The following is a 24,090-nucleotide window of genomic DNA, read 5'->3' on the forward strand; positions in this document are numbered from 1 at the left end:
AAAAATATCTACTTAACCATAAGCGAACATTAAATTTTTTGTATCTTTTTCTGACAACCGTAAGCGAACATTAAAATAAACTACTTATGCATGGAGCTTGATTGAATATCCTAGGTTAGAATTATTCGAAAATGAAAATGACATAAACATCGATCGATGTATTGTTCTCTTGAAAATCCATCATCATCAAATCGGTTGCAAGGAAAACAAGAGAGAAACTCTAGTATTTTGCAGATCAAACTACAAGGGTAAATCCAGATTAAACAAGGATCATATGAAGAAGGGTTAGGATTTAGGAACTCTTCAATAAATTCTCTTCTCCTCCTTTGAATTGTTTTAAGTGAGAAAGAACCACGGGGCAAGATATCTTGGAATTTTTTTTTTTTTTTTTCAGTACCTAAAATTAATGCCATCCAAAATTATCCAATTTTTCAATAAAATCCCTTACAAGAACAATTAATAAATTATAATTAAATGCTGATATAAGCAAGTTTAATATTTCAAAACAACAAATTAACCTTAAATAGAAAACCCACGTTCCAAATCAAATATACAAATTGGACTTTTTGGGTTGTGGATCATGCTGTTTGCCAGTTAAAAGCTACAGCAGGAATATCCGCCTAACCCACTTAATTGAGTTATCTCAAGTCAAAATATACTTCTTCCATCTAAGAGTCAGCATCAGGTTGTTGGGTCCCCCTTGATGGCTAAGAAAGGGAGTCCGGATCAACGACCTCTACGGGGGAGCACAAAACATCAGTGGGGCCCACGGTAAAAAACACTTTTTGAAAAAAAAAAAAAAAGTTTTTTTTCACCAGTGGGACCCACTGATTTTTGTGGTCAAGAAGCCATGGGGGAGCCGACGGGGAGAAGATCCAGATTCTAAGAAAGGGCTTTCTAATGAAGCACAACTGCATTATTATTTATTACTAAGAAAGATTTTCTTCTAAACAGATGATATGATGAGCATTTGAAATTAATTAAGTAATATTTCTTCTGTGGCACCTTTAGAGTTCTTTGATTTGGGGATTTAGGTAATGTTCTACTTCTTGCCATTAGTTTAACTAATTATACCCTTACTCATGTAACCAAACACACAGGAACACGATTGATTGATTATGTTCCAGTTAACTTCACCATAATAAATTTCAGTAGGCAGGAGAAATACCAATCTTCATAACAAATTAAGTAAGAAAAATAAAAAAAACATAAAGAGCAGAACAGTCAACTGTACTGGTATAAAGTACACTGCAAATTGAGGTCTGGACTCCACCACTGATGGATCCCATGAGCTCTCTTAAAATCTGGTGAGGGGCTCAAGTTAACTGTAAGGTTTGCAGATGGGAGGAGGTGCAAAGGTTCAGATTCTCTATTGCCCCACAAAAGACCCCCTATGGAATTCTTAGTTGCCAGTTTTTCTATGGCCCCAGCTCCAATCTGCTCCATTCTTTTCCTGTTCTCAAAATAACCAACATACTCCGAGCATATATGATCTTCCAGATTGACAAACAAACATGGGACCCATGCAGCCAAGATAACAAACGGATCCTCTGATGCCGACCTCTGGTTTTGACTCTTAATCGCAAAAGTGAGTCCAGCCGTGATGAAACTGTTCGCCATTCGGATTCCATGCTTAAGTTTCTTATCCTTGATCCTCTCAATTGGAGCAGACACGAATGGTGGATTAAAGAGAAATGCCTGGAGGAAAACACCTGTCTTTCCCATGGTCTTACCAGCGAGCATTGCAATGGCGGAGCCTAAAGAATGACCAGCTAACCAAATATTCAAAGCTCCAGCTGCAGCGACCATGTTCCGGACTGCTTGCATTCCAATTTCAAAGCGTGAGGTTCCATGAAGTCCATTTTGAATGAAAATGAGATCTAATTTGAGGTCCTGTGTGAAGGAGTCGCCCTTAGTGATCGTGCCTCGGAAGGCGATCACGTATCGTGGAGCCCCCTGGATTGGGTACTGATTATTGGAAGCCAGGGGTTTGAATTCATAAATGGCACCAAAGATGGAGAAATCAACATCATCTATGAGCAGGCTAAACAACTGAAATTGGAAGAACTCCCACCAGGGTGGAGCAAGGGATTCAGGCCCCTTACGATTCAGCTGGCGATCCCGCTCTAAAACATAGATACCTTGTACCAAGCTGGCAGCAACAGATCTACAGTGATGTGCATTAGTCCTGTGAAGCACAAAAGAGAACTCTTTAACATTCATGTCAATAAGTTGTTTCACTGTTAATGATAGTAGGCAGTCAGTATATTTGTGCACTACAATTTGCCCAGCTAGAAGAAAATGCAAATAGCCTACATGAGATAACACCTATTGTTTCCCATTCCAATTCAAGTAATTAGCCCCCACTTAAAAGTAGTGAGGACAAAGCACTACTTTACATGCGTTTGCCCGTTAGAAAATGTAAAGTAGTTGATCATTATAGTCCCAAATGAGAACCAGTCATTTAAAGAAAATGTTTTACCAATCAACAGTCGTAAGGTGAAAAGGTCCTGAAAGGCTGAAGATATCCCTATCAGAGGTCATTATCTAAGTAGTTCTGCTCTGTTTCTCTTCCCAATGTCTCCACAGAATCTGCAATTTACCACAGAAGAACCAAAAAATAAAAATAAAACTGAAAATCATTACCTGTAAAAGAAATGATTTGGTGCACTTTTAGGGGGGGGGGGGGTGCATAGAAGATGCTGCATAACAAACTCTTCAAATAGCAACAAACTGAACATGTCCTTCTGCATGTCTGCCAACCTGATTGATCTGTACTCCAGACTAGAAAGAGAATACAGTATCCAGGAAAAGAAAATCAAGACTTATTTATTATTCACATCCATTTATGAACCCTCATTTAAATTTTGAAGGCTCAGCTGTAAAGGGCTTGAAAATACATATTAGGTTGGCTGACACCAATACTATATCCATGGTATAGTACAGACAGAGTGTAAAATGATCCAAACAATATTAATATTAATATCATTATATTCCGCCGGGGGGCGAGAAGCTGATATATACTGATATGTATCAGTGTCAATTTCAAAGCTGGCTAATATCCTATCTGTTACTAACCATTAAATCGATAACAGAAACACTGTTCTGAAACAGCTACTGGTCCATGGGAGGCATGTCTCTTTTTGTTCAGAATTTCAACTCACAGAGCAGCAATGCCATGAAGTGGTTAAGCATTTGAGTCATATTACACAAACCTCACAACTACCTAGTTTTGCTCTGCCAAACATTCTTATCTTGACAATTAAACAAGCATTCAAACTCAACCTGGTATGCATATAAATAACTGCAAATAGTTTTCGAAAAAGAGCATTTGCACCTAATATGAAGTAATTATACTTCAAGCTCTGGGGAACCTGTGACAAGACAATTTTTGGTTGAATGTTGGACAGTATGGGATGTTGTGTGTGTTATTGGGTTCTCATGCTTCTGGGGACTTAACTGAGAACATTGAAAGAGCAGAAGTATTAACACAAAATCCAAGGCCAGGTTGATTTTTGAAACCTTGCATAGCTCAAGTTTGACTTGGATGGTTGAGAAATTCAGGTGCAAGCTATTATGTTCCTGTAAGGATCCCTCAATTCATTAATATAACAATTCCTACATTAGATGAAGTAAAAAAACTGCATAAGGATGTGAACCATTAACATTCAAACAATGATGCATAAGGAAAAAGGGGGGAGAAAAACAGAATAATTCATCTTTTAACACATCATGATTAATATATGACGAATAAGGAAGTGAATCCATTGATTTTTTGAATTACCACATTACGAGAATATCCATTCAAAACAACCATATTTTGGAGGTAAGTTCTGCTTCAGGTGGCTAACTTAGAGTGTCCGACCCAACACAATTGAATTCAGGGTCTAGTTGGTGCTTTTCAAATCCTAGCATCCAAATGCCTGAACGTCCATCCAACAAGAGAGAGGGTTGGTATGCATTATGCCCAACTCTAGCATTACCAGCAAAACAAGAAAATAAGAAGAATCTTACTGAATTGGGACACAAAACCCATGGAAAGCCAGATGTTTTCCTTTGATTAATCCAAAGAATTCCATTAAAGAAAATTTCAAATTGGACAAAAGATGTCTATGATGTGCTTGCTACAGATTTTGCAAAAACGAAGATCAGAAACAACAATCCCATTCTCACTTTGGAATGTTTCATTGTTCCCACAGTATCATAAGAGTCTAGGACTCCAACAAGCAACAGGTTGAGCTTGCAAGTACCTTATTTTCAACAAAATTTCTGATTTATATACATGCATATTCCAATCTAAAAGAGAAAGTCGCCAACAACCCAGAAGCCACTGTGGGTGGTGGAATTATACAAATTGGAGGAACGAAAAGTAATACCATTAACCAACAGGAACTAGACTCCGTTTGGACTCAGATCCAGATTTTCATTTAGGGCATGAAAAGCATACCAAAACCCACAATGCGAACTTAGAGATCACCACATGGGTCTGAATTAAAGCACTAGAAGCATTTAGCAAACGAAACGTGATGGGTATTTTCCTTTCTTCGTAGGAGAGCAAAACCCATAAACAGTCCACAACAAAGAAATGCCGAAAAGATTATCAGAGCATACTTTAACGAAATACACAAAGAAACGCCGAGAAGATTATCAGAGCATACGAAATACGGTTTAAAGATCTCCAGTCTCAAAGGATCCATTAATCTCCCATCCTTGAACAATGCAGATGAAATTCACTCTAGTGTAACTCTAAGTAAATAATTAATTAGAAGGTAAAGCATGGAAAAGGACTCTGTTCCAACAAACGCAAGATGACAAATTGAAAGAAACATATTCCTCCTTTAAATGACGATGAAAGATGGATCTTCCAACAAGGGTTCACTGTTCTCAATTTGTGATTCGGTACGTTACCTATTCAATGCTTGGCTGCTTCTGCCTCGTTATTTTCCTCATCTGACTTCCACCACCCGGCTTCCGGCTTCCGGCTTCCGGCACCGACAGTTTCACGGCGTGGATTATTTGAAAACGGAAATACCAAGAAGGAACTGGTAAGAATATACCATGAGTGAGAGAACCGCCATTTGACTAGGACACACTTTGAAAACTCCATTATTTTTTATTTCCAATTTTCCCCCTCGCTAAACGTACAAGAAAGCGAGCGTCTTAATAGTGGGTCCCGCGAGTCCTGAGTCTCTTTCGACGCATTGAAGATAATATATAAGAAGGATTATAAAAAACGACTCAGAGCCCAGAGGTGAGACCTAAGAAATATAAAAAGAATGACTAACTAAAGCGTGCAATCCATAATTTACCCTAAAATAATCAGAGGTGTAACCCTGTGGATCTCACATGAGCCTCACAAAATATGTTCAGCAAACAAGCTTCATTGGTGCTCCACTAACAGGAGGTAATAGAGAATCAACTACCCATGGTGGTTTTGTTTCTGGCATGATAATGATTTAGAAGCTTTTTTTTTTTTTTGGTCAGGTAGAGTCTTACACTGAGGCTGCTGTGATTTTGTGATTCAAAGTTTTGTACCCAACTCATAAAATATGTTAATATATCTTTGAAGTTTTTTTTTTTTTTAAAAACTTCAAACATAAATTGATATATTTTATTGGGCAATGTTTGAGAATCTTATTTTTAAAGCAATTAAAGGGCTTAGTTTTGAAAACTAAATTCATGACCCAATCTGAGGTCGACCATTTCTACACTACCAACGTGAATCAGAGCCTATGGGAAGGGGATATGCATTTCAAAAAACTATACAGTTGCACATTCACAAGAATCACGCGATCAAATATTTTTTTAAGATGAATCTACAAATTTCATTCTACAACCAAACATCTAATTTTATAAATTAAAACTCCATAGATTTGAAATTTCTAGATAAATGAGATCTTCCGCCGGGTATACCAATTAACGCTAGGCAACCAAAATAACTTGATTTTGATAATCTATTTTTAAAGCAATTAAAGGGCTTAGTTGACTTGACCCAATAGGTCGACCTGTCTACCCAATTAATGCCTATATATGCATTTTATATTTACCTAAGAGGCTTTTGCTTTAAGGTTTTAGGTAAAAGTTCTCTTAGCAATTGATTGAGGTTATTTTATTCTTTTTTTATATAGTGAAAGATTTTTCTTATTCATCTCTAGATGTAACAACACACCACATGGTTGGTGTGTGAACTATGTTAAAACTATTTATCTCTTTAAATTTCATTTCTATTTTGGATTTTTTTTTTTTATTATTGCTAGTCGTTTTAATAAGGGAGTTAAAACACCAAAAGGTCTCAAGTTTGACGTCTCTACACATCTTCTCCCTCCTTCCTTTCCTTAGCCTATGGCCCATCTCTGCCTCCCTTTCCTTAGCAAGAAACAAACCATTGATGCCACGACTGCACAGAATAGTTATCAATAGTGTCCACAGTCAACACGATATGTCGATGCCAACACCTTAATTCTTGAATCGAGGAGTCAAATTATTGTAGAAACTGTGGGCTTCATTAGTTTTATTCCCAGAAATACTTAAGAGACGAAACAATACGAGGAAAAAGGAGCAACAGATCCATTTAAACGAGCAATAATGCTTGATGACTCAAAAAGTTAAGATGCAACTCAAATCTAAGCTCCTTACCAGGAGCAAATCATCGTTATGTCTTCTACCGCTGTAGTAGCAAGGAATAAATCACGAGTCTTGCACTTTACTGCAACAACTCCATGTGGACATCGATTAATATAACATTTCTACCAATCTCCTTTGTATGGATAAGCTGAATCAAATCCATGTGTTTAATTTTTGTTGAGATCTCGTCAGGCTGTGTGAAGTTGCTCAAGGTCCCACCCAGATCAAGCTCAAACCCGGTAGTTGCTGACTACATTATAAGAAATATTAGTAACACCATATCCACAAGTCCGAATTTTTAGAGCAATGACAAGCGCTTAATCCTGCAAGTGGTATCAGAGCTAAAAGGTCTCGTGTTCAAATCCCCATGATGCTATTTGAGAGGAATTTTTAGAAAATTTTACATTATAAGAATATTAGTAACACCATATCCACAAGTCCGAATTTTTAGAGCAATGACAAGCGCTTAATCCTGCAAGTAAGTGGTATCAGAGCTAAAAGGTCTCGTGTTCAAATCCCCATGATGCTATTTGAGAGGAATTTTTAGAAAATTTTAGGGCCGGAAACTGGAGCAACACAACAAAGTATTGCAAAACGAAGGTGAGCAAAAAAGGGTTGATAAAGGCAGTGAATAAGTATAATACAATTTTATATATGTTATATGGTACATCCAATAACTATTCTATATCTATATATAGAGGACGTGAAATGTGTATCAAAGGAACCCACCATAGGGGTGAAAAAAATGACAAACCTGTCTATTAATCCCTTCCCACTCACGTTACTAGTAAAACCCTGGACCCCCTAAATCATGAATAAATGAATCGCAACTCCAACCAGATTAAAAATGGTGAGAAATGATTAGCAAATCATCCGATTTTTACTTGGCCCAAGCCACTGCATCAATCTCTGCTTGGGCACTTTTGTATAGCTCCAGCCTCTTCGAAAGGCCAGCCCGCCGCTCCATGATAGCTGGATCTTCATCCAACAATGAACCCAGCTGCTTTGACTGCAAAATGGGAGGGGGGAAAAAGGGTTAGTTGACATAATTCCTCTCAGCAGTAAACATCAACCTAGTAAATGAGTTTTTTCTTTATAATGAACTGCAAAATTTATTCAGTAAGACAAATATAATACAATCAGTTCTGTTTGATGAATAACTAACTTGATTTGCTAAACCACCATGACCTGCACCACTGGGAATGGGACAAGGAACATTTAAAGTTCAATGTTCTGGACTGTTAACCTAAAATAGCGTATGTAATTTCCAGGATAGGAAAAAAGTTGTGCATGTACAAACAGAACCAGCCAGATGGGGGTCTCAACAGAGTTCTTGGATTAACATTGTGAGATTCAAATAAAACAATGAACCCAGATTTTTATTTCACCAATGTACACTTACGGAAATGGAAAAGAAAGGGGGAAGCCATGCTCACCTCTTTTTTACCTAACTCAGCGAAGAAATGATCAAGTAGAGACCGTTTCGCCTCTCTCACTTGACAATAGACAACGGATTTTGGAATCGAGTTCCGCAGGCTCCCACAGACCATGTTGACATAGGACAAGACATTTGATCCTGTTGAAGTTCCAAGAAAGCAAGCAAAACCAAAGATCAGAACTGAACTGCACAAAGCTGAAAGATACTCAAGATGGTCTTCAGAGAATATCAAGCAATGGAAATGCTACATTTTAACATTAATCTTGATTCTTCAAAAGTCACCAGACAACAAAAGCCCCAGGGAAGAACTCAATGACTAAACCCACTAACTAAATTTCTCATTCAAAGCCTCAAATAATGACTTCATGACTTCAAGTTAATTTTACCAAGTCCAGCATCCTCAATAGGAAAGAAAAAGTTGGATTATGAACCAAGTGCTTCCTATCATGGTTGAGATCATCTAGAAAGAATACAAGTCACTGAATGGAACTAGTTGAAATATCCCCCTATACTTTGTTCCAATACGGTCAGCATACCTATTCGCCTGAGGTATATATCATTGTATCTGTCAAAAATTGAATGTGATGGATTTCCCCCTTTTTCAACATCTTGAGGAAGCTTCCTGAAGAAGTCAACCGTCAGGTAAGCAGATTCCATGTCAACTAGTTTGAGAGTCGCTTTCTTGCTCTCTTCCTTCATCCTATCTAATGATTCGCAAGCTGCATTTGTAACCTCCACTCTAAGAGAGGGATACTGCCTTAGCTCCTGTCATGGAGGAAAACAATATCCAACCAAGAAGTCAAGAACACAAGGATCAAGACGTCAACGTACCCATAGATCAATGTAAGGAAAATGCAAGATGAACATAACAATCATAGTTCTTTTAGCTTATAATTGCATTACATTTAAAGTAATTAAAATATCAATGTTTCTTCAAGTATTGCACTGTTGACTCTGGTCTCTGATTATCCAGTTAACCCCACAGAATCATTGGCCTGATCATATTTACCATCAGTTTTATAAACTAAATGATAGAAGTTATTAGATGGAGGTGGAAAACAAAGTGAGACCTGACAGGATGACAAAAAAGGAGTAAGACAGAAACCACTGGAAAGCTGCCAGCACAACGTCTACTGAACAAATACACCCATCATGCCTGTTAAGTGTCCACGCGAAAAGCTCATCTGACATGGGTTTTCGAAGCTTAAATGGCACACACTAATTGGAAACCAAACCACAGACAAATGCACCACACAATCAGAACAAAAAAAATAGCAAATACTTGTCTCTCCCAGAAAACATCAATAGCCCACCAAAAGGACGCATGATGTGCTAAGGGCTAATCGTACCCCACGTGTCAGGTCAATTGGGGCAGTCCAACAGGAGATCTGACCAATTATGAGTGATCAGCAAAAAAAAATCCTGGTTCTACAATTCAATATGAGCTATTTCCTTCTATTTAAGCAACCATGATATTATCTCAGAGAAGGCAGAAAAGAGGAAACAATTCATAAAGAATTCCCTCAACTGCAAAATTCTGCAGGATGTCATTGAGCTCTCATGAATTTCTTTTTCCACTGAATGAGAGTAAAACTTGATGGGATACAGTATACTACCTTGCTGAAAAGGAAGAACCTTAAAACCGACGAGTTGTGGGAAAGAAATGATTGAACAATTACATTGCATAGAGATCAACTATCAGTGGATCAGGTGCAATATACGAAGTAACTAAATTTGCAAAGAGAAAAGTCCAGTACATACATTCCAAAAGGAAGCAGGGAAAGTTGTCACCAGAATCTTTGCTTTCATAACTTTGGAAGATCAACATATAAAAATAATTAATTCAAGAAAGCCCTTGGTTTCATAATAGTGAGGCCCATTGATCAACCATTACTGTCAAAAGTAGTTAAAAGCAAAGATAATGAAACAACAAATAGGAAAATTTTCAGAACACAGTACGAGAGAAGTAACATGGACAGGGTCACAGGGATATAACAAAAAAAAATAAGACATGCAAAACAACTTTGTGGGGACATACCAGTGTTTCACTAACAGCCTTGTGAACCAGCTCTTTCAGTATAGAGTGAACCTGGAATCATCAACATGACAAATTAGCGTCACATCATACAACATGGCAATTCATATATACATGTATGTTGTATGCATAGACACAAGGAAACTGGTAAGCAACTGATCATGCAAAGACAGAAACAAAATCTCCTCCAATTATCTGGCTGCATTGCATCTCTGAATCTCTGGGAATCCACATCCCCGATTAAAATTCAAATGTCCTATTAGAATTGCTACATGCTATTGGACCCTAGTGGAGCTCAGAAACTCATGCAGCATACCAATGTACTTAAAATGCAGTTGGGTGCCTTCATCCAATGGTTAAATTGTGCTGTTGCTACCAGTCAGTAGTGGAATCAACTTGGAAACAGCCTCTCAGCAAAGCAGGGCCTAAGGCTTTGTACTTTTGCATCACCTAGTCCCTGCAGTTGTAGGAGCCTTGTGCACTGGGATTAATCGGACCATAATTATGCATGAAATTATAATTGATTATTGTTTTTAATCCAGTAATTATGATAAATTCACTTTTGTTGTTTTCTTGTGGATGCAGGATTCCAACTGAACCAAATTTTCCAGAGATATTGTCTATAGTCCAATACAAGAAAATAGATATTTAAAAATATTTTTAAAGAAATTCATATACACCTCTCACCTCCCATCTCATTATCTAACATGCTCACTCTTCTGATTTTCTCTTGCAGTCACAGCCCCCTCTCACAAGTTCTCTCTTTCTGGATTTTTCCCTCCATCAAAAGTCAACATATGTTCTTATTTAAACAAGGACTGATCGCATGCAATTGAAGGCCAAAAGTAAATCACCAAACTGCAGAAAAATAGTGTAGTACTACAGTAATCAAACAGATGACAACTAACAAGCATACAGGCCAGCATAATTTTCAGAATGCCTAGAAAAGTTGAATTTTATTTTTAGTAACTAGAAAATTTTGAGATTTAAAGCATACCGCATCAACAGCTGCCTCTGCAGGACCTCTTATAGTGACTAAAGAGGATTCAATGAGCCGACGGTATCCTTGTTCCGGAGCTATCAAGTGGGGCTGGTACCCATCAGCTTCAGTAATGAGTTTTCTTACATTCTCCATTGCAAGTTGCTTGTCAAATTGCAACCTTTTTAAAGCAGCAGGAAGTTGATTATCAAACACATTGTAGATTTTATCACCACCTGGCCGGCTGTACATAAAACAAGAATTTACACCATAAGGTAACTCACAATGGATGTGAGCATACAATGAAACCTAATATGTAATTCAGAACCAAGCTAGACAACAAGGTAGGTACATTAGGATACATACACGCCATCTAGATGCTCTTTATATATTTGGTCAAAAACACGACAAATCTCCATGATCATGTATAACTTTCCCTGCACATGCAAGAAACTCCACCGTAAATAGATTAAGAAAATACCTCAAAACGCAAACTATAATGCCAAAGAATGGTTATAGACTTATAGCATATATATAGCCACTGGATTGGCACAATAAAGCATAAAATAAGCTTACTCCTGCATCAGAAGCAATAGGCTTCCCAAGGCGGCTTAACTCTGCTTCTATTTCAACAATAGTTTTACTAATAAGTGACTGGATGCCTGGGATACGAGACTTGATAACAGTTTCCAAATGCTGCAATAGCAACCAAATGTTCAATTATTTTAACTGAAACAGATAAAACAATTACCGTGACTTGCAATGTTAGGTAACCGAAATGTCACAAATATCCATCAACATAATCCTTAGTGGTACATGCACAGTACCTTGGAGAGCATCTTCCCAAGGTGCTCTGAACCCATCCTGTGAGCAAGATGTTTGTATTCTGGGGTATTTGCAAAATATTCACGCTCTCTACGCCGAGCAGCAAGCATGTCAACACTCTTGTTAATGTCAGCTTGAGAACGATTAACAACACCAATCCATGGAAACTGTAGTCTATATGACCTGCCTTCCAAAATCTAGGCAATGAAAAGAGTGTCAATATGATCAATGCCAAGTCAGAAAGCCAGAAACAATAAAAATTAAAAAAGAAAACAGAAAAATCCACAGTCCATACATGTCTCCTAACTGTATTCTTTTATGAAGTTAACAGTACAACTGTACAATACCAATATCTTTGAACCACAAATGTGCACTGTGCTTTTAAGACCTATGAAATTGATTAAGGTCAAAAATACTGTCAGAATTTGCCACAACGTGGGGAGCTTTCTCCTTTTTGTTCTATCCTATTTTTTTTCCTTGTTAATTATTTCCCACCAATGTGTCACTGCTCATCAAGGTGCGACAAATCAAAATTACAACTACAATACCAAATATTGCTTTAATAGCTGTAACTTAAGCCCAAATCCCCCTTAACACTCCAGAGTCAAAGTTGGCCTTTCAAAGCATTTACAAAATGTCACAATATTTTGACAGACCTTATATACACCTATGGTGACCATATTATGAGAAAGAGATAAAAAAAAAAAGTGTCGCCCTTATTTCATTATTTAAAATTATGGATACTGGTCAAGCAGAGGATAAAGGGTTGAGCTCTGCATTTGGTTTGAATTGACAATCCAACAGCAAAATGTCCATTATTCTCTGACTTACATCAACTGCATCTGTTCCCTTGTCCATAAGATCAATCTTTGTTAAGACACCAAACGTCCTCTCACCTGGAAAGTTTAAGCAAATTAAATCAGGAATTAGAACTAATAGCTTCTTCCAACAAAATTTATCTAAAACAGATCCTTGAGAAATACAAAATTTTAAAGACCTACCTTTAGGGTCTACCTCACGAGATATTTTAATTGCATCAGAAGTGGCAAGATCTTGATTGGCAGGTGAAATTGCCAAAATTATACAGTTGGGCTGCAAGGTGAAACACAATATTGAGGACTAGCAACTACCTTTCCATAATCTCATTTCATGCATATATTTCACCAAACTTTATAAACTGAAAAAATACACAAATCAACTTGTATGTTATTTTATTTTATAACCCCAACCATAATCTCATTTCATGCATATATTTCACCAAACTTTATAAACTGAAAAAATCAACTTGTATGTTATTTTATAAGCCCAAGCATTTGTTGGTTTAAAACAAACAGAACCCAATATTGTTGCAATATTCAAAACTGAAACTGAATTGATTACTTACAGTTACCTTTTATTGGTCAATTATGGTTTGCAGTTTGATTTCAGTACCCTTAACCAGAGGCTCTTTTCAAGTACTAGATGGCCACTTTGACTAGACACACTAAAAGAAATACTGATCCTAAGAAAAAATTAGTACAACTAGTTTACGCCATACCAGTGGACGCAAGGACATTACTATAGGATATGGAACCCACAGGTAGGTCTGGGTCATGTATATCTTGCAGGCGAAGAGAGGGACAGCCTTTAGTATGTGCCCAGTCAAGAAATAGAGAAGCCGATGGTCAGTCCAATCAGAAATCAGCAGCCACACTCCCCCCCCCCCCCCAAAAAAAAAAAAAAACCCCGGGCATATAAGATTGTGAGGAATAATTTCAGCAACGAAGCAAAACATAAGCTATAGATCCAATAGCTAAGAAACATCTGTTTAGCCTTAGCATTACCATTCTGGTGAATTAATAGTGCCCAAAACCTATTTCACCTATATGTTACTGCAGGACTTATGCAACAACCTAAGAGCATATATGAATCAGAAGATTCATCTTCCCAACTTAAGAAATAATTAGTTGCTTACTCATACTGTACAGGAATTCTTATCACGCATATCAAATATGGGTGAGAAATGGTGAAGAAGACAACGAAGGGGAAAGAAGGGAACCTGTGAAGAAGCAGAGTTGCAGGGGGAGAGAGGAGTGCACACACACAAAGCCTTCATGCTATTCAACCCACAATTCCATCTTCAATTTTTTATTTTTTGGGGGGGGGGGGGGGAGGAATGGGATGAATAAACTATTGGAGGAGGTGCAGAGAAACAAACCCATCTTCAATACGTTGATTACAACCAAGAATAAAACAATTATATCAGGACTTTTTAACTATTTAAATAAGTAAAATGACTCCAACATAACCTCCCCAAATTAAGTATCTGGTCACAGTGTCACGCAATAAAATAAATAACAATATCTCAAATACCTACTAGACTAGAATCTATATTTGGACTTGATTACTAGATCTGCGTCTGCAAATGGGATTTGTATTGGTCCAAGGCTGTGCTGCATCAGTATTAGACTGGAAGCTTCTAGCACCATTGCTCCTACATCATTTGTAATTATCCAAAAGCCCCCAAAGAGTTGGAAACTCAGACACTGTTTGTTTGCAAAAGTGAGGTGGGAAAAATAAACATGTGGGACCCATATGTAATAGGGGGGGAACAAGAAAAGAAAAGAAAGGATTTTATGAAAAAATTTCAAATGTAGGTCCCACTTCATTGTTTTCCACACTTTTCCACAAAATCCCAACTATTTTGTAAGATTTTGAAAAGGGATGAGGTGGGAAAATTAGCATGTCACCTCAGCAAACAAGCTTCCTGAAATGAAGGAAGTTTGTTTGTCAATTTTCCCACCCAGTGAATCAAACAAGCCACATTTTGGGATTTCATAGAAAAGTTTACTTTTCAAACTTTTCCCCAACCCACTTCAAATTCAACAAACAAACAGTGCCTCAAAGTTTAACCATTTAGGAAGTTGCAATATTTTAATGTATCCACCATTCATCAGCAAAGGTGAATAGACATAGTCAACACATCTTGATATAACCAAGAAGCAGCTGTTTCTCCCAAGACACAAACCAGAAAATGCCATGCAATTCATGATATCAAAAGGAAGATGATGCAAGCATAACGGCAGCAGAATGTTTATAACAGCATACTGGAAATTCTGAGAACTAGCACTATCCCTACATAAAATATTATAAAATATCCGAGGTCCAATGAGATTTCAGGACCACCAACAGCAATTACCTTTTCAATAAAGGAGCGAACCATGTTTTCAATGTCATGGACAATACTGTCAGGCTGGCCCTCTGTAATTCCCAATAAGTTAGCCAGGGTTAGAAGTATAATATGCATAATGAAAGAAATTTTTAATTTAATGGGACACCAACTGTAACAGGTAACTGTATAAGTTCCCCAAGGCAAGGAACCTACCGACAGCTACTTTTGTAAGTCCAGGAAGGTCAATCAATGTCAAGTTTACAACTGTCAAAATTCAAAAGAACCATCAGAAACAAGGAAATGAGAAGCAAATTTAACGACACAGAGAAGCATACTAGAAATAAGACCTCTACAATTTGAAATTTAGCAACTGAACATTACAAATAAAGCCTTGAAAATTATAAACTGTAGATATAGAATCTTCAAAAACATTTCAACATTACTGTTGAATCCCAAGAAAGTAACCAACAATTGCAGTTCCAAGCTGAAGTAGGCCATGAAAAGCATCATACCCACTCATTTATAGCTGGAAATATTGCAATGACAATTGTAATAAGTTAGGACTGCCAAAGCATATGGAAAAGGTTGAGCCTTGGGACCGACTCTAGATTCATCTTTCCTAGGACCTAGGCAGGGCAAGCACTGTGTTACAGCCCTTTACTCTTGCAGTTATAGATGCAAACTCCCTCTTCTCTACATACCTCAAAAGAGATTTGAGAAGTTGTGCAACCAATTACGATTATAACTCAAAGGTTGGAAAAAACTAAAATTTCAAGAACAACCCAATTTAAAGCAGGAACAAAAATCTCTCTTCATAAATGCAATAGGTCTCATCAAAAGTTGACAGAAAAAAATGTTCCATAAAGATGCATATCAGTGTTAACAGCCATATAGTTGTTCGTGTTCCTAGGTTTTCCTATCAATGAAATACAGTGTCTGGAAGAAAAAAAAGGGAGGGGGGGTATACATAGTTACATACAGAACAAACCAAATGAAAAAACATTGTCATTCATGAAGAGAACAAATATCCATATGAAAAAGCTAAGAATTGTTATCTACTGCTTTGAAATTTAAGAACAGTAGAGCAACAACAATAATCAAACGCAGCCCAACCCACCATTAGGTGAATAGATACTAAGATGAATGGGAACACTAGATATTTGTTTTGAGCGCCCTGTCTCTCTATCAGTCTCATCTGCGATCTCCTTCCTCACAGCAGCTACAAAAGTATAAATCAGCAAGTATGTGAGATTAGACGACAAATTAGGGCTAATAAAAATCAAAGCGATACTTGATCATGAGATACGGAAAGCAAATGAAATGAAACAAAAAATTACTTCAACAATAATTGGAGTTAGAGAAGGAAAAATTAGGGTGACATTAAAAAATATCAAATACAGACAACTTGACAGAAAAAGTGTAAATTGATCACACATTATACTGACAACAGATGTTTACCAAAATCAGTGAACCTCCTTCTAGGGAGATGAAGAAACTCTGCATACTCTCTCCCTTCATCAATCTTATGAAGTTGCAGCACAAGTGGACGCCTTGTAACAATACCTACATAAATTATTCCCACATCATTCCGTCAATTTTTTTGGAAATGCAAAACAAAGAAGTTAAGTGCTAAAAGTAAACAAATAAAAGTTCTTTTTTTTGACAACCAAAAGTAAATTACCAGATCCACGAGGCAAGAAATCCTTTCCCACTATGCTTTCCAACACTGATGACTTTCCCGAACTCTGTAAAATATTACCAAATAATGCAAAATAATTTTTTCAAGGGGATTTACATATTTCAGGAAAATTGCACCTGAGAACTACAAGAGAATCTCTTGTTCAACTGATCAACAGGGCATCATTAATAACCACAAAAATAAATCATCAGTACCAACATATATGTACTCTGTTTCCCAATGGAAGGCCAGTTGACTTCAACTTGTAAATCATCAATCTAGGTCAGGAAGCACTGAAAGTCTAAAAATTTCCTAAGTAGGTCAAATGCATTTTGGAAGGAAACGAACCATAGAGAAATTATATTTACACTAACTTTTTCAAGTTGAACTACCAAAAGTCTTCTCAATCTTTTCATTTGACAACATCTCCCAAACTATAAAAAAACATTTCCCTATGTAATGACAAAACTTCACCTCTTAGACAGCTTCATCAAAGTTCTCAGAGGTTAGGTTGCTCTATTGTGATCAAGTGGTCATGGGTTTGAGTCTCTAGCAATAGCTTCTCTTGTGGCAAGGGTAAAGTTGGCTACATTATGAGTCTTCACAAACTCCGCACTGGTGGGAGCTTCATGCATGACACACTCTTATTTTTATTAGACAAGGTTTGCAAATTTTTTGGGTCAAACACTAATTGAGAATGGTGAAAATTTGGAACAGTTTACGAGAAACCTAAGACAACTCATGAACCAGGGAAGAAATTAAATACATATAATTCTACCAACATAGTTAGCAACTATCAAATTTATAAGAACATTATCCAGCCGCCTAACATAATTTGATACTTTAACCTGTTTCCAGTTAAAAGGAAAACAGCATTGATTAGCTTCACTTGTAGTATCTATAAAGGAAAATACTGAAAGAGTGATAATTGATGATGAGTTCGAAGTGAGGAACAAAGTTTAGTAACGAAACGCCCCAAACTTATAAAAAAAAAACTAAAAAAAAAAATCGCTTCAATGCAAAAATTCCTGATGGGAGAACTAAGCGAATAGAAAAGAATATTTTTCCTCAATCAGTCAAATAAAAAATAGGTTTCACCAACATATATAAGCAAAACCGAGGAAATAGTATAAATACGCCAGCTTGCAGGAGCAGCCTTAATCGGAATAAGTTTTTGGATTAGATCTTATTAGGAACCCCAATTTAGAACCAATCAGACTGAAAGAATAAAAAGTTCTTTAAATTGATTGAACGTGGTTAACAACAGATTCTACATGAGAATTTACATTCTTCTAAATTTGTCAAGAATACTCCAATTTGAACGCGAACTAGATCAACCACAAATTTGAGCATCTCAAGGATCTGAGGCCACATGTGTCTGTTTTCTTGTTTTAATAAAAAGTAAACTTATATTTGAAACAAACAAAAAAAATATCAATTTATTTGCAATATAAAGGAACAGATCATCGACTCGATATCGAACATAAAAATGGCCAAAAACTGACAGCTTAAATGTTGCACTGAAATAGGCCCAAATCAGAGAGAAATAAAAAAAGATAGGCAAAGACTGCCTAAGATACCCACGTAGAAAATATAAAAATCGATTTGAATGAGAATTAAAATATCGCATTGAGATCTATTTATTTACTTATTAATCTGAAGGCAAGTGACAGATCAGATGACAGATCATCCTTCAAAATTTAGAACACAAAAATGAAAATGAGAATTTGCACACTAAAAATGAGAACAGGAGCTCACCTGTCCACCGACAACAGCGATGGCAGGCAAAGAATCCCATAAGGTCGGCAACGCGCTCTCATCTCCATGATCACCTAGAGCAGTACAAGCTCTCTGCAGCTTGTTCACCAAAGAAATCAAACTCTCCATGTTCTCTTCTTCTCCTCCCTTTCAGAGAAGAATAGAAGAAGAAGTGAAGCAAGAACTGCAACTCAGAGCTCGTCGGCGATAACAAATATTGAAGTCAGAGGAACTTTGGCAAGCGCTTCACCTGAAAAACGCAGATCCGTAGGGTTTGGAGACTTGGAGAAAGATCTCGGCGAAGTTCGCTTCAGAAATCGGTGGAGAAGATAGAACCCTACCGTGACAGTGCGCCTTTCTGGTAAATGGGAATGGCCAACGAACGAACACCGTCGTTTCGATTTTTGGATATTTTGAATTCTGACTTCCCAACAGCCCAGACCCCATCATGTCCTTACTCCTTACGAGTTACGAAACATCTTTTGTTTTAACTCTGCGCCACGTGTTCAGATTGGGATGCCTTTTCAAAAAAAATTCAGACCCACCCCCGAAGGTACCGAATGTATCAATTTTTATTTTACTTTTCGTAGGAGTATAGGATGACAAACTTTATTCATTAAACTGTAAATAAATACGGAAACACAAAAATATATATATAAAATAAAAAATAAAAAATAAAATAAAAAGAAAGAAAGAAGAGAGAAATATTAGGCAAGGACAAAAACATACGAAACCGAGGAGTCGAATTTGACCAAACTGTCATACATATTATAGACAAAGTAATCCAAGCTAAGGTATGGATTAAGTCCAATCAAATCTTAAAAATAAAGTTGTAAATACAACAACAACTAATAAGCTCAAAAAATACGAAAAACCCATCCTCCATCATAAATGTCTAAATAGGCAAAAATACGTTACAAAGGCAAAGACTAGCACGCCCCATGGGCAAAGAGAAACATGCCACAGGGACGGAGAGATAACACGCCGCAAGGGCGAAACAACTATAACTTGAACAACTATTGGATGGAGTGGGAAGTTCCATGACTTGACTTTGTGTTTTAGCAGTGATGACTTTTCCTTGTCAGATCTGTGGCCGATTGATATTGCAATAGATGCTTTGGCTAAAGAAGTTGCAAGAATTGCAATGATGTTAACAAGCAGCAATACAAAAGCTATAGCAAGGGCACACAACATCAGAACTTCCAGATCCAAGGAAGTTGCTTCCAAAGCAAGCATCTACAAAAAATAGGGGGGGGGGGGGAAAGGAAAAAGGTAGAGAAAGTGAAAAGATGAAGAAGGAGAAAGAGTTTAGAAAAGTGAAGAGGAGATGGGAGAAATGAAGAAGAAGAAGAAGAAGAAGAAAAGGCAGAGAGAGGAGAGGAAGAAGAAGAAATAGAGGCGAAGAGATTGAGCTTGGTCCTTGGGGTTTCACAAAGCGGAGAAAAAAAGAAAGAGAGAGTTAGATTTCTTTCACACTTGTTGTTTGTACCCAATTTATCAGACCTTCTATAGGGTAAAAATGTCTCTTAGACACTCCAACCTTTAGGTAATTCAAGTTTAATATTTGAGTAAATTATAGATTGAATGCTTTAGTGATGCTTAAACTCTAGGTTGCACACTTTAGTGTCCTAATTACACATTGTACACTCTTAAAATTACAAGTTGTAAGCTCATCACTTTCCATCCAAGAAATTTTGAGAGTGTGTAATCTATAATTTAAGGCACTAAAATGTATAACCTAGAATTTAAGTCACTAAAGCATGCAATCTGTAATTTATTCTAAATATTTCAAAAAGACAAAAATAACCTTGAACAAAAAACCTATGTTCAATTAATTTTTTTCATTTTCCTTTTATTGTCAGTGACTTCTTCCTCTCCTAGTGATAAAAATTCACAAAGTTTGATAGTCATGCACCATAAAATTACGTAAGACTAAACAATGTTAGTAATAGAAGGAGCATTTGATAAATTAAATAACTCATTGGGTGGCAGTAATATTTGGAAGTAACGCGACAAGTGGACATGAAAAATTTCCTATTATTCATTTAGTCAAGGTTCAAGAACCATTTTTAATCGATTATGATCCCAAAGCTAGAATCTGAATGGACCAGAATAGATCTGGAGAAGGAAGAAATTTACTATATGTTATATTATTCTCAAGAAAGACATTGGTTTTCATAGGAAACTACCTGGTTTAGATAGTCAAGATTGGTCAAAATCAAGATTCCAGACACTTCGTGGACTTATAAGCTAGTATGTTTATTTTCTTTGGAATTTATTATATTACATATATTTTTCTATAATCAATATCATTAATTTTAAATAATAAAAAGCATATTTATCCTTGTTAAATCATATTAATATTAATACTAATTATTACAAAAGCAAGAGTTCATGTTTTTTTTATGGCAAAAATAATAATAATAATAATAAAATGCATGAACTCAAAGGACATGGCTATATTTTTGTTTTCTTAAATTCCCTTATCTAATTAATCGATCAGACCTTAAAGTTATTGTTAAAAGATGTCTAAAATTATAATTTATATTTATAAGTATAATAACAACTATTATTATTAAATATTTATTTTAGATTAATATTAATTGATACCACTATTTGCTTTTAATTCTATTCCTCTCTATTGGAAATTGAAAGATTCTCCAGACACAAGTTAACTAAAGGAAAATTTTGCTTATAAGATATTTAAAAAAAAAATTTGACTCAAAGGGATTCTAGTGTTGAAAATAATTATCAATTCTTAAACTTTGTGATGAATTTTCCCGCCCAATTACTATTCTACCATGAATTACCCAAATTACCATCAAGTATTTTATATAAAAACTTGTGAGAAGTGCTTATGAATTCCTTCAATCTCTTGACAATTCTAGGGCCAACAACATCTTGTTTTTTGTAGCTTTTGATCCTCCTATCATTAATCAGTTTCATTATTTGCACTAAAAGACTTGAGGATAATTTAAGTAGGTTACAATAGAATATTAGCTGGGTAGAAAAAACTATCTCAAAATTTGGGATTTAGTAACTATTTTAAAAAATAGATTCAATTTGAAAAAAAAAAATTAAAAAATCTTATTGAATAAATCTTTTTTAAAATATGACCATCTAAAAAATGTTCCCTTCAGTAAAATCAATTTGGGAAGTTAGCTTGCATATTTTTCAAATCTCTTGAAATTATTATTAAACAATAATGGGAAAAAAAATCCTCTTGTATATGCACAACAGTACACTTTTTATACCAAATAACAAGCTGAGATTCAAAGCTTGATTTCAAATTTGAAAAGTCTACAATAGCCTTGTAGTTTCTTTGTTTTCTTAGCCTAGTTATTTGGCATATATGTGTGCCCTGTTATGCACAACAGAGGATGTTTTTCCAACGATAATATTGATTGGTCTATAAATAATAAAAAGATATCCAACATCTTAAATTCCTTTAATTATCTCCCCTTAAATTAAATTTGTCCAATCTATCTTGCATTTAAACTCTCTAGGAACTCTTCCTACCCAAATATATATATATATATATATATATATATATATATATATATATATATATATATTAAAATGATAATAATAAAAAATCATAATCTCCACTTGGAATTCCTTTATTTTTCCTCTCATCAAAACGTCTTAAATTTCTTTACAACCCTCTTCATTATTTTGTGCATGTGCATCGTTACTAGTATTTTTATAAATAAGAGAAAAAAGAAAAAAAAAGGAAAAAAAAATTTAAGAATCAATCATGTAACTCTTCATCATCTCCTCTACCTTTGTTGATGTGTTCTCTTTTTAACCCATTTTTTCTTGAAAATTGAATTTGCGGGTAGGGGATGGTAATTTGAATGTTTCGAAAATACCTACGTGGCACTGCTCCAAACAGCGTAAGGTGAGGATTAAATCTTGGTCAGATTCATGAATCTTCACCGTTCTATTTTTCCACATGCAAAATTCATGCACTTAAGTGACTCTAAGGCGGTTTTACAAGGTAAACCAGATGGTGAACAAACCAACGAATTGACCAAACCGATTCAAAACCCCCTTTAACTCTTATCTTCCTCTTTCGATCTTTCTGTATTGACGACGATCAAAACAATCACTTTTTATACTATGGGTATATAATCACCTGTGATAATGCAGAGAAGAAATGGAGGTGGGTTTCTTATGATAACTCATAAATTTATTATTACAATTTTTTTTCTTTGGTTTTACTATCACCTCTTTGTTGTGGGTTTTCTCTCAAGGAAAAGAATGTGGAAGGAGAGAACGATCTGAGGACTGTAGAGTGCTTGAGAGGAAGATTGCTTGCAGAGAGAATGGCTTCAAGGGTTGCTAAAGAAGAAGCAAAGCTGATGCAGAACAAGGTTTACATCGCCTTTCAATCTTTAGTTTTAATTTGTAGATTTATGCTGGAATTTGACTATAATTACCAATATAATGCTGCAGCGTTTCAATGTTTATTTGATTTGAGTCTTCCTTACTTGATTGGTTCTCTGTATACAATGAATAGAGTTAGAAAGACAACTAAAAGTAAAGATAAAATCAAAGAACAAAGCCGAAAAGAAGCTGAAATTCCTTACAAAAAAATTTGAATCCCTAAAACTTTCACCAATTGCAGAGCACTCGAGTTCTGGAACATGTAATGGAGAGGAGCAAAGTATATAAAGGCAGAATCGTTGGTATTGATCGCACAACAGGTGAGTATATACCAACGATTCTGCATTGCCCACGATCAAAACAATCACTTTCTAGTTGCAATCTAAACCGCAAAAACAAAAAAGAGGGAGATTGAAAGAGAAAATTTAAAAGAAAAACGAGGAGAACCTGCAATGTTGGAGAGTTCAGCAGTTGGGATGAAGAACGATTGGGATTGTCTGTTCAATTCAGCAATGGTGAAAGAATTGCCGGAGTTGTAGGTGGATGGCACCAAGCCTTGCTCAGTAAAATGCAGCAGCAGAGTCTCTTCGACTTCCCTCCCAGAACACAGATGAAATGATCATTTAGTCGTGATTTTGAAAAAAAAGGTTTGGAGCAATTAAACAGGGAAGAAGATTTTTATTTTTAATATTTGGTTTGGTTTGAACTGAACTAGTCCGGGTTAAAGCAAGTAAACCGAGTGACTACCATTTAATGTTGCACATGAGTAATATCTACGATGAGGATTTAATGAAAAACCTAGATTTAATCCTCACCTTACGCTGCTTGGAGCAGTGCCACGTAGGCACTGCTCCCAAGCAAAATCCCTTAACCATTATTTTGATAGTAGGAGTGCATTTCATATATAACTCAACACATAGAATAAATTTCAAGGAATGCTAATGTAATAATTGATAAACTCTAAGGGGTGTATAAATAATTTGTTCAATTTCACTTGACCCACTTAAACGTGTGTTTGATTTATAATTTGAAACACAGAAGGTTTAAAACATAAATGAGAAATTTTTCGAGGATATAAATGTAATAGTTTGTAAAATCAAGTGATTTATAAGTAATTTGTTCAATTTTCAGCTCAGGAGCTGAAGAAAAGAATTGAGTTAAGCTCTTTAATGTATCTCATACTAGAATAGTCCAATCTAGTCCCCACATACTT

General features: G+C 35.9%; 2 protein-coding genes across 8 annotated transcripts; both read right to left on the reverse strand.

Annotated features, from left to right (window-relative positions):
- Positions 1 to 881: 881 nt before the first annotated feature.
- Positions 882 to 5,071, reverse strand: LOC149029722 (GDSL esterase/lipase At4g10955-like). Of its 7 annotated transcripts, XM_089142057.1 has the most exons (4): positions 4,909 to 5,071; positions 3,523 to 3,582; positions 2,483 to 2,592; positions 882 to 2,188 (listed from the first exon to the last, which is right to left on the reverse strand). In XM_089142057.1, exons 3-4 carry the CDS (start codon positions 2,542 to 2,544, stop codon positions 1,225 to 1,227), a joined length of 1,026 nt encoding a protein of 341 aa, XP_088998183.1. In that variant the 5' UTR covers positions 2,545 to 2,592; positions 3,523 to 3,582; positions 4,909 to 5,071; the 3' UTR covers positions 882 to 1,224. The 7 variants fall into 7 exon arrangements, with proteins under 7 accessions (XP_088998183.1, XP_088998180.1, XP_088998179.1 ...); XM_089142054.1 differs by lacking the exon at positions 3,523 to 3,582; XM_089142053.1 differs by having other exon boundaries at positions 2,483 to 3,582.
- Positions 5,072 to 7,132: 2,061 nt separating this feature from the next.
- LOC149029723 (dynamin-related protein 5A) lies at positions 7,133 to 18,922 on the reverse strand. The gene is made up of 16 exons (XM_089142059.1): positions 18,489 to 18,922; positions 16,734 to 16,797; positions 16,511 to 16,615; positions 16,170 to 16,271; positions 15,266 to 15,316; positions 15,080 to 15,141; positions 12,903 to 12,993; positions 12,733 to 12,797; positions 11,904 to 12,098; positions 11,653 to 11,772; positions 11,443 to 11,513; positions 11,095 to 11,320; positions 10,101 to 10,151; positions 8,599 to 8,827; positions 8,061 to 8,200; positions 7,133 to 7,633 (listed from the first exon to the last, which is right to left on the reverse strand). The coding sequence occupies exons 1-16, from the start codon at positions 18,615 to 18,617 to the stop codon at positions 7,505 to 7,507; spliced, it is 1,830 nt and encodes a 609-aa protein (XP_088998185.1). The 5' UTR covers positions 18,618 to 18,922; the 3' UTR covers positions 7,133 to 7,504.
- Positions 18,923 to 24,090: the final 5,168 nt, after the last annotated feature.

The sequence above is a fragment of the Hakea prostrata genome, chromosome 1, assembly GCF_041222555.1.
Source record: "Hakea prostrata isolate BN-2017 chromosome 1, UWA_Hpros_2, whole genome shotgun sequence".
Lineage (NCBI taxonomy): Eukaryota > Viridiplantae > Streptophyta > Magnoliopsida > Proteales > Proteaceae > Hakea > Hakea prostrata.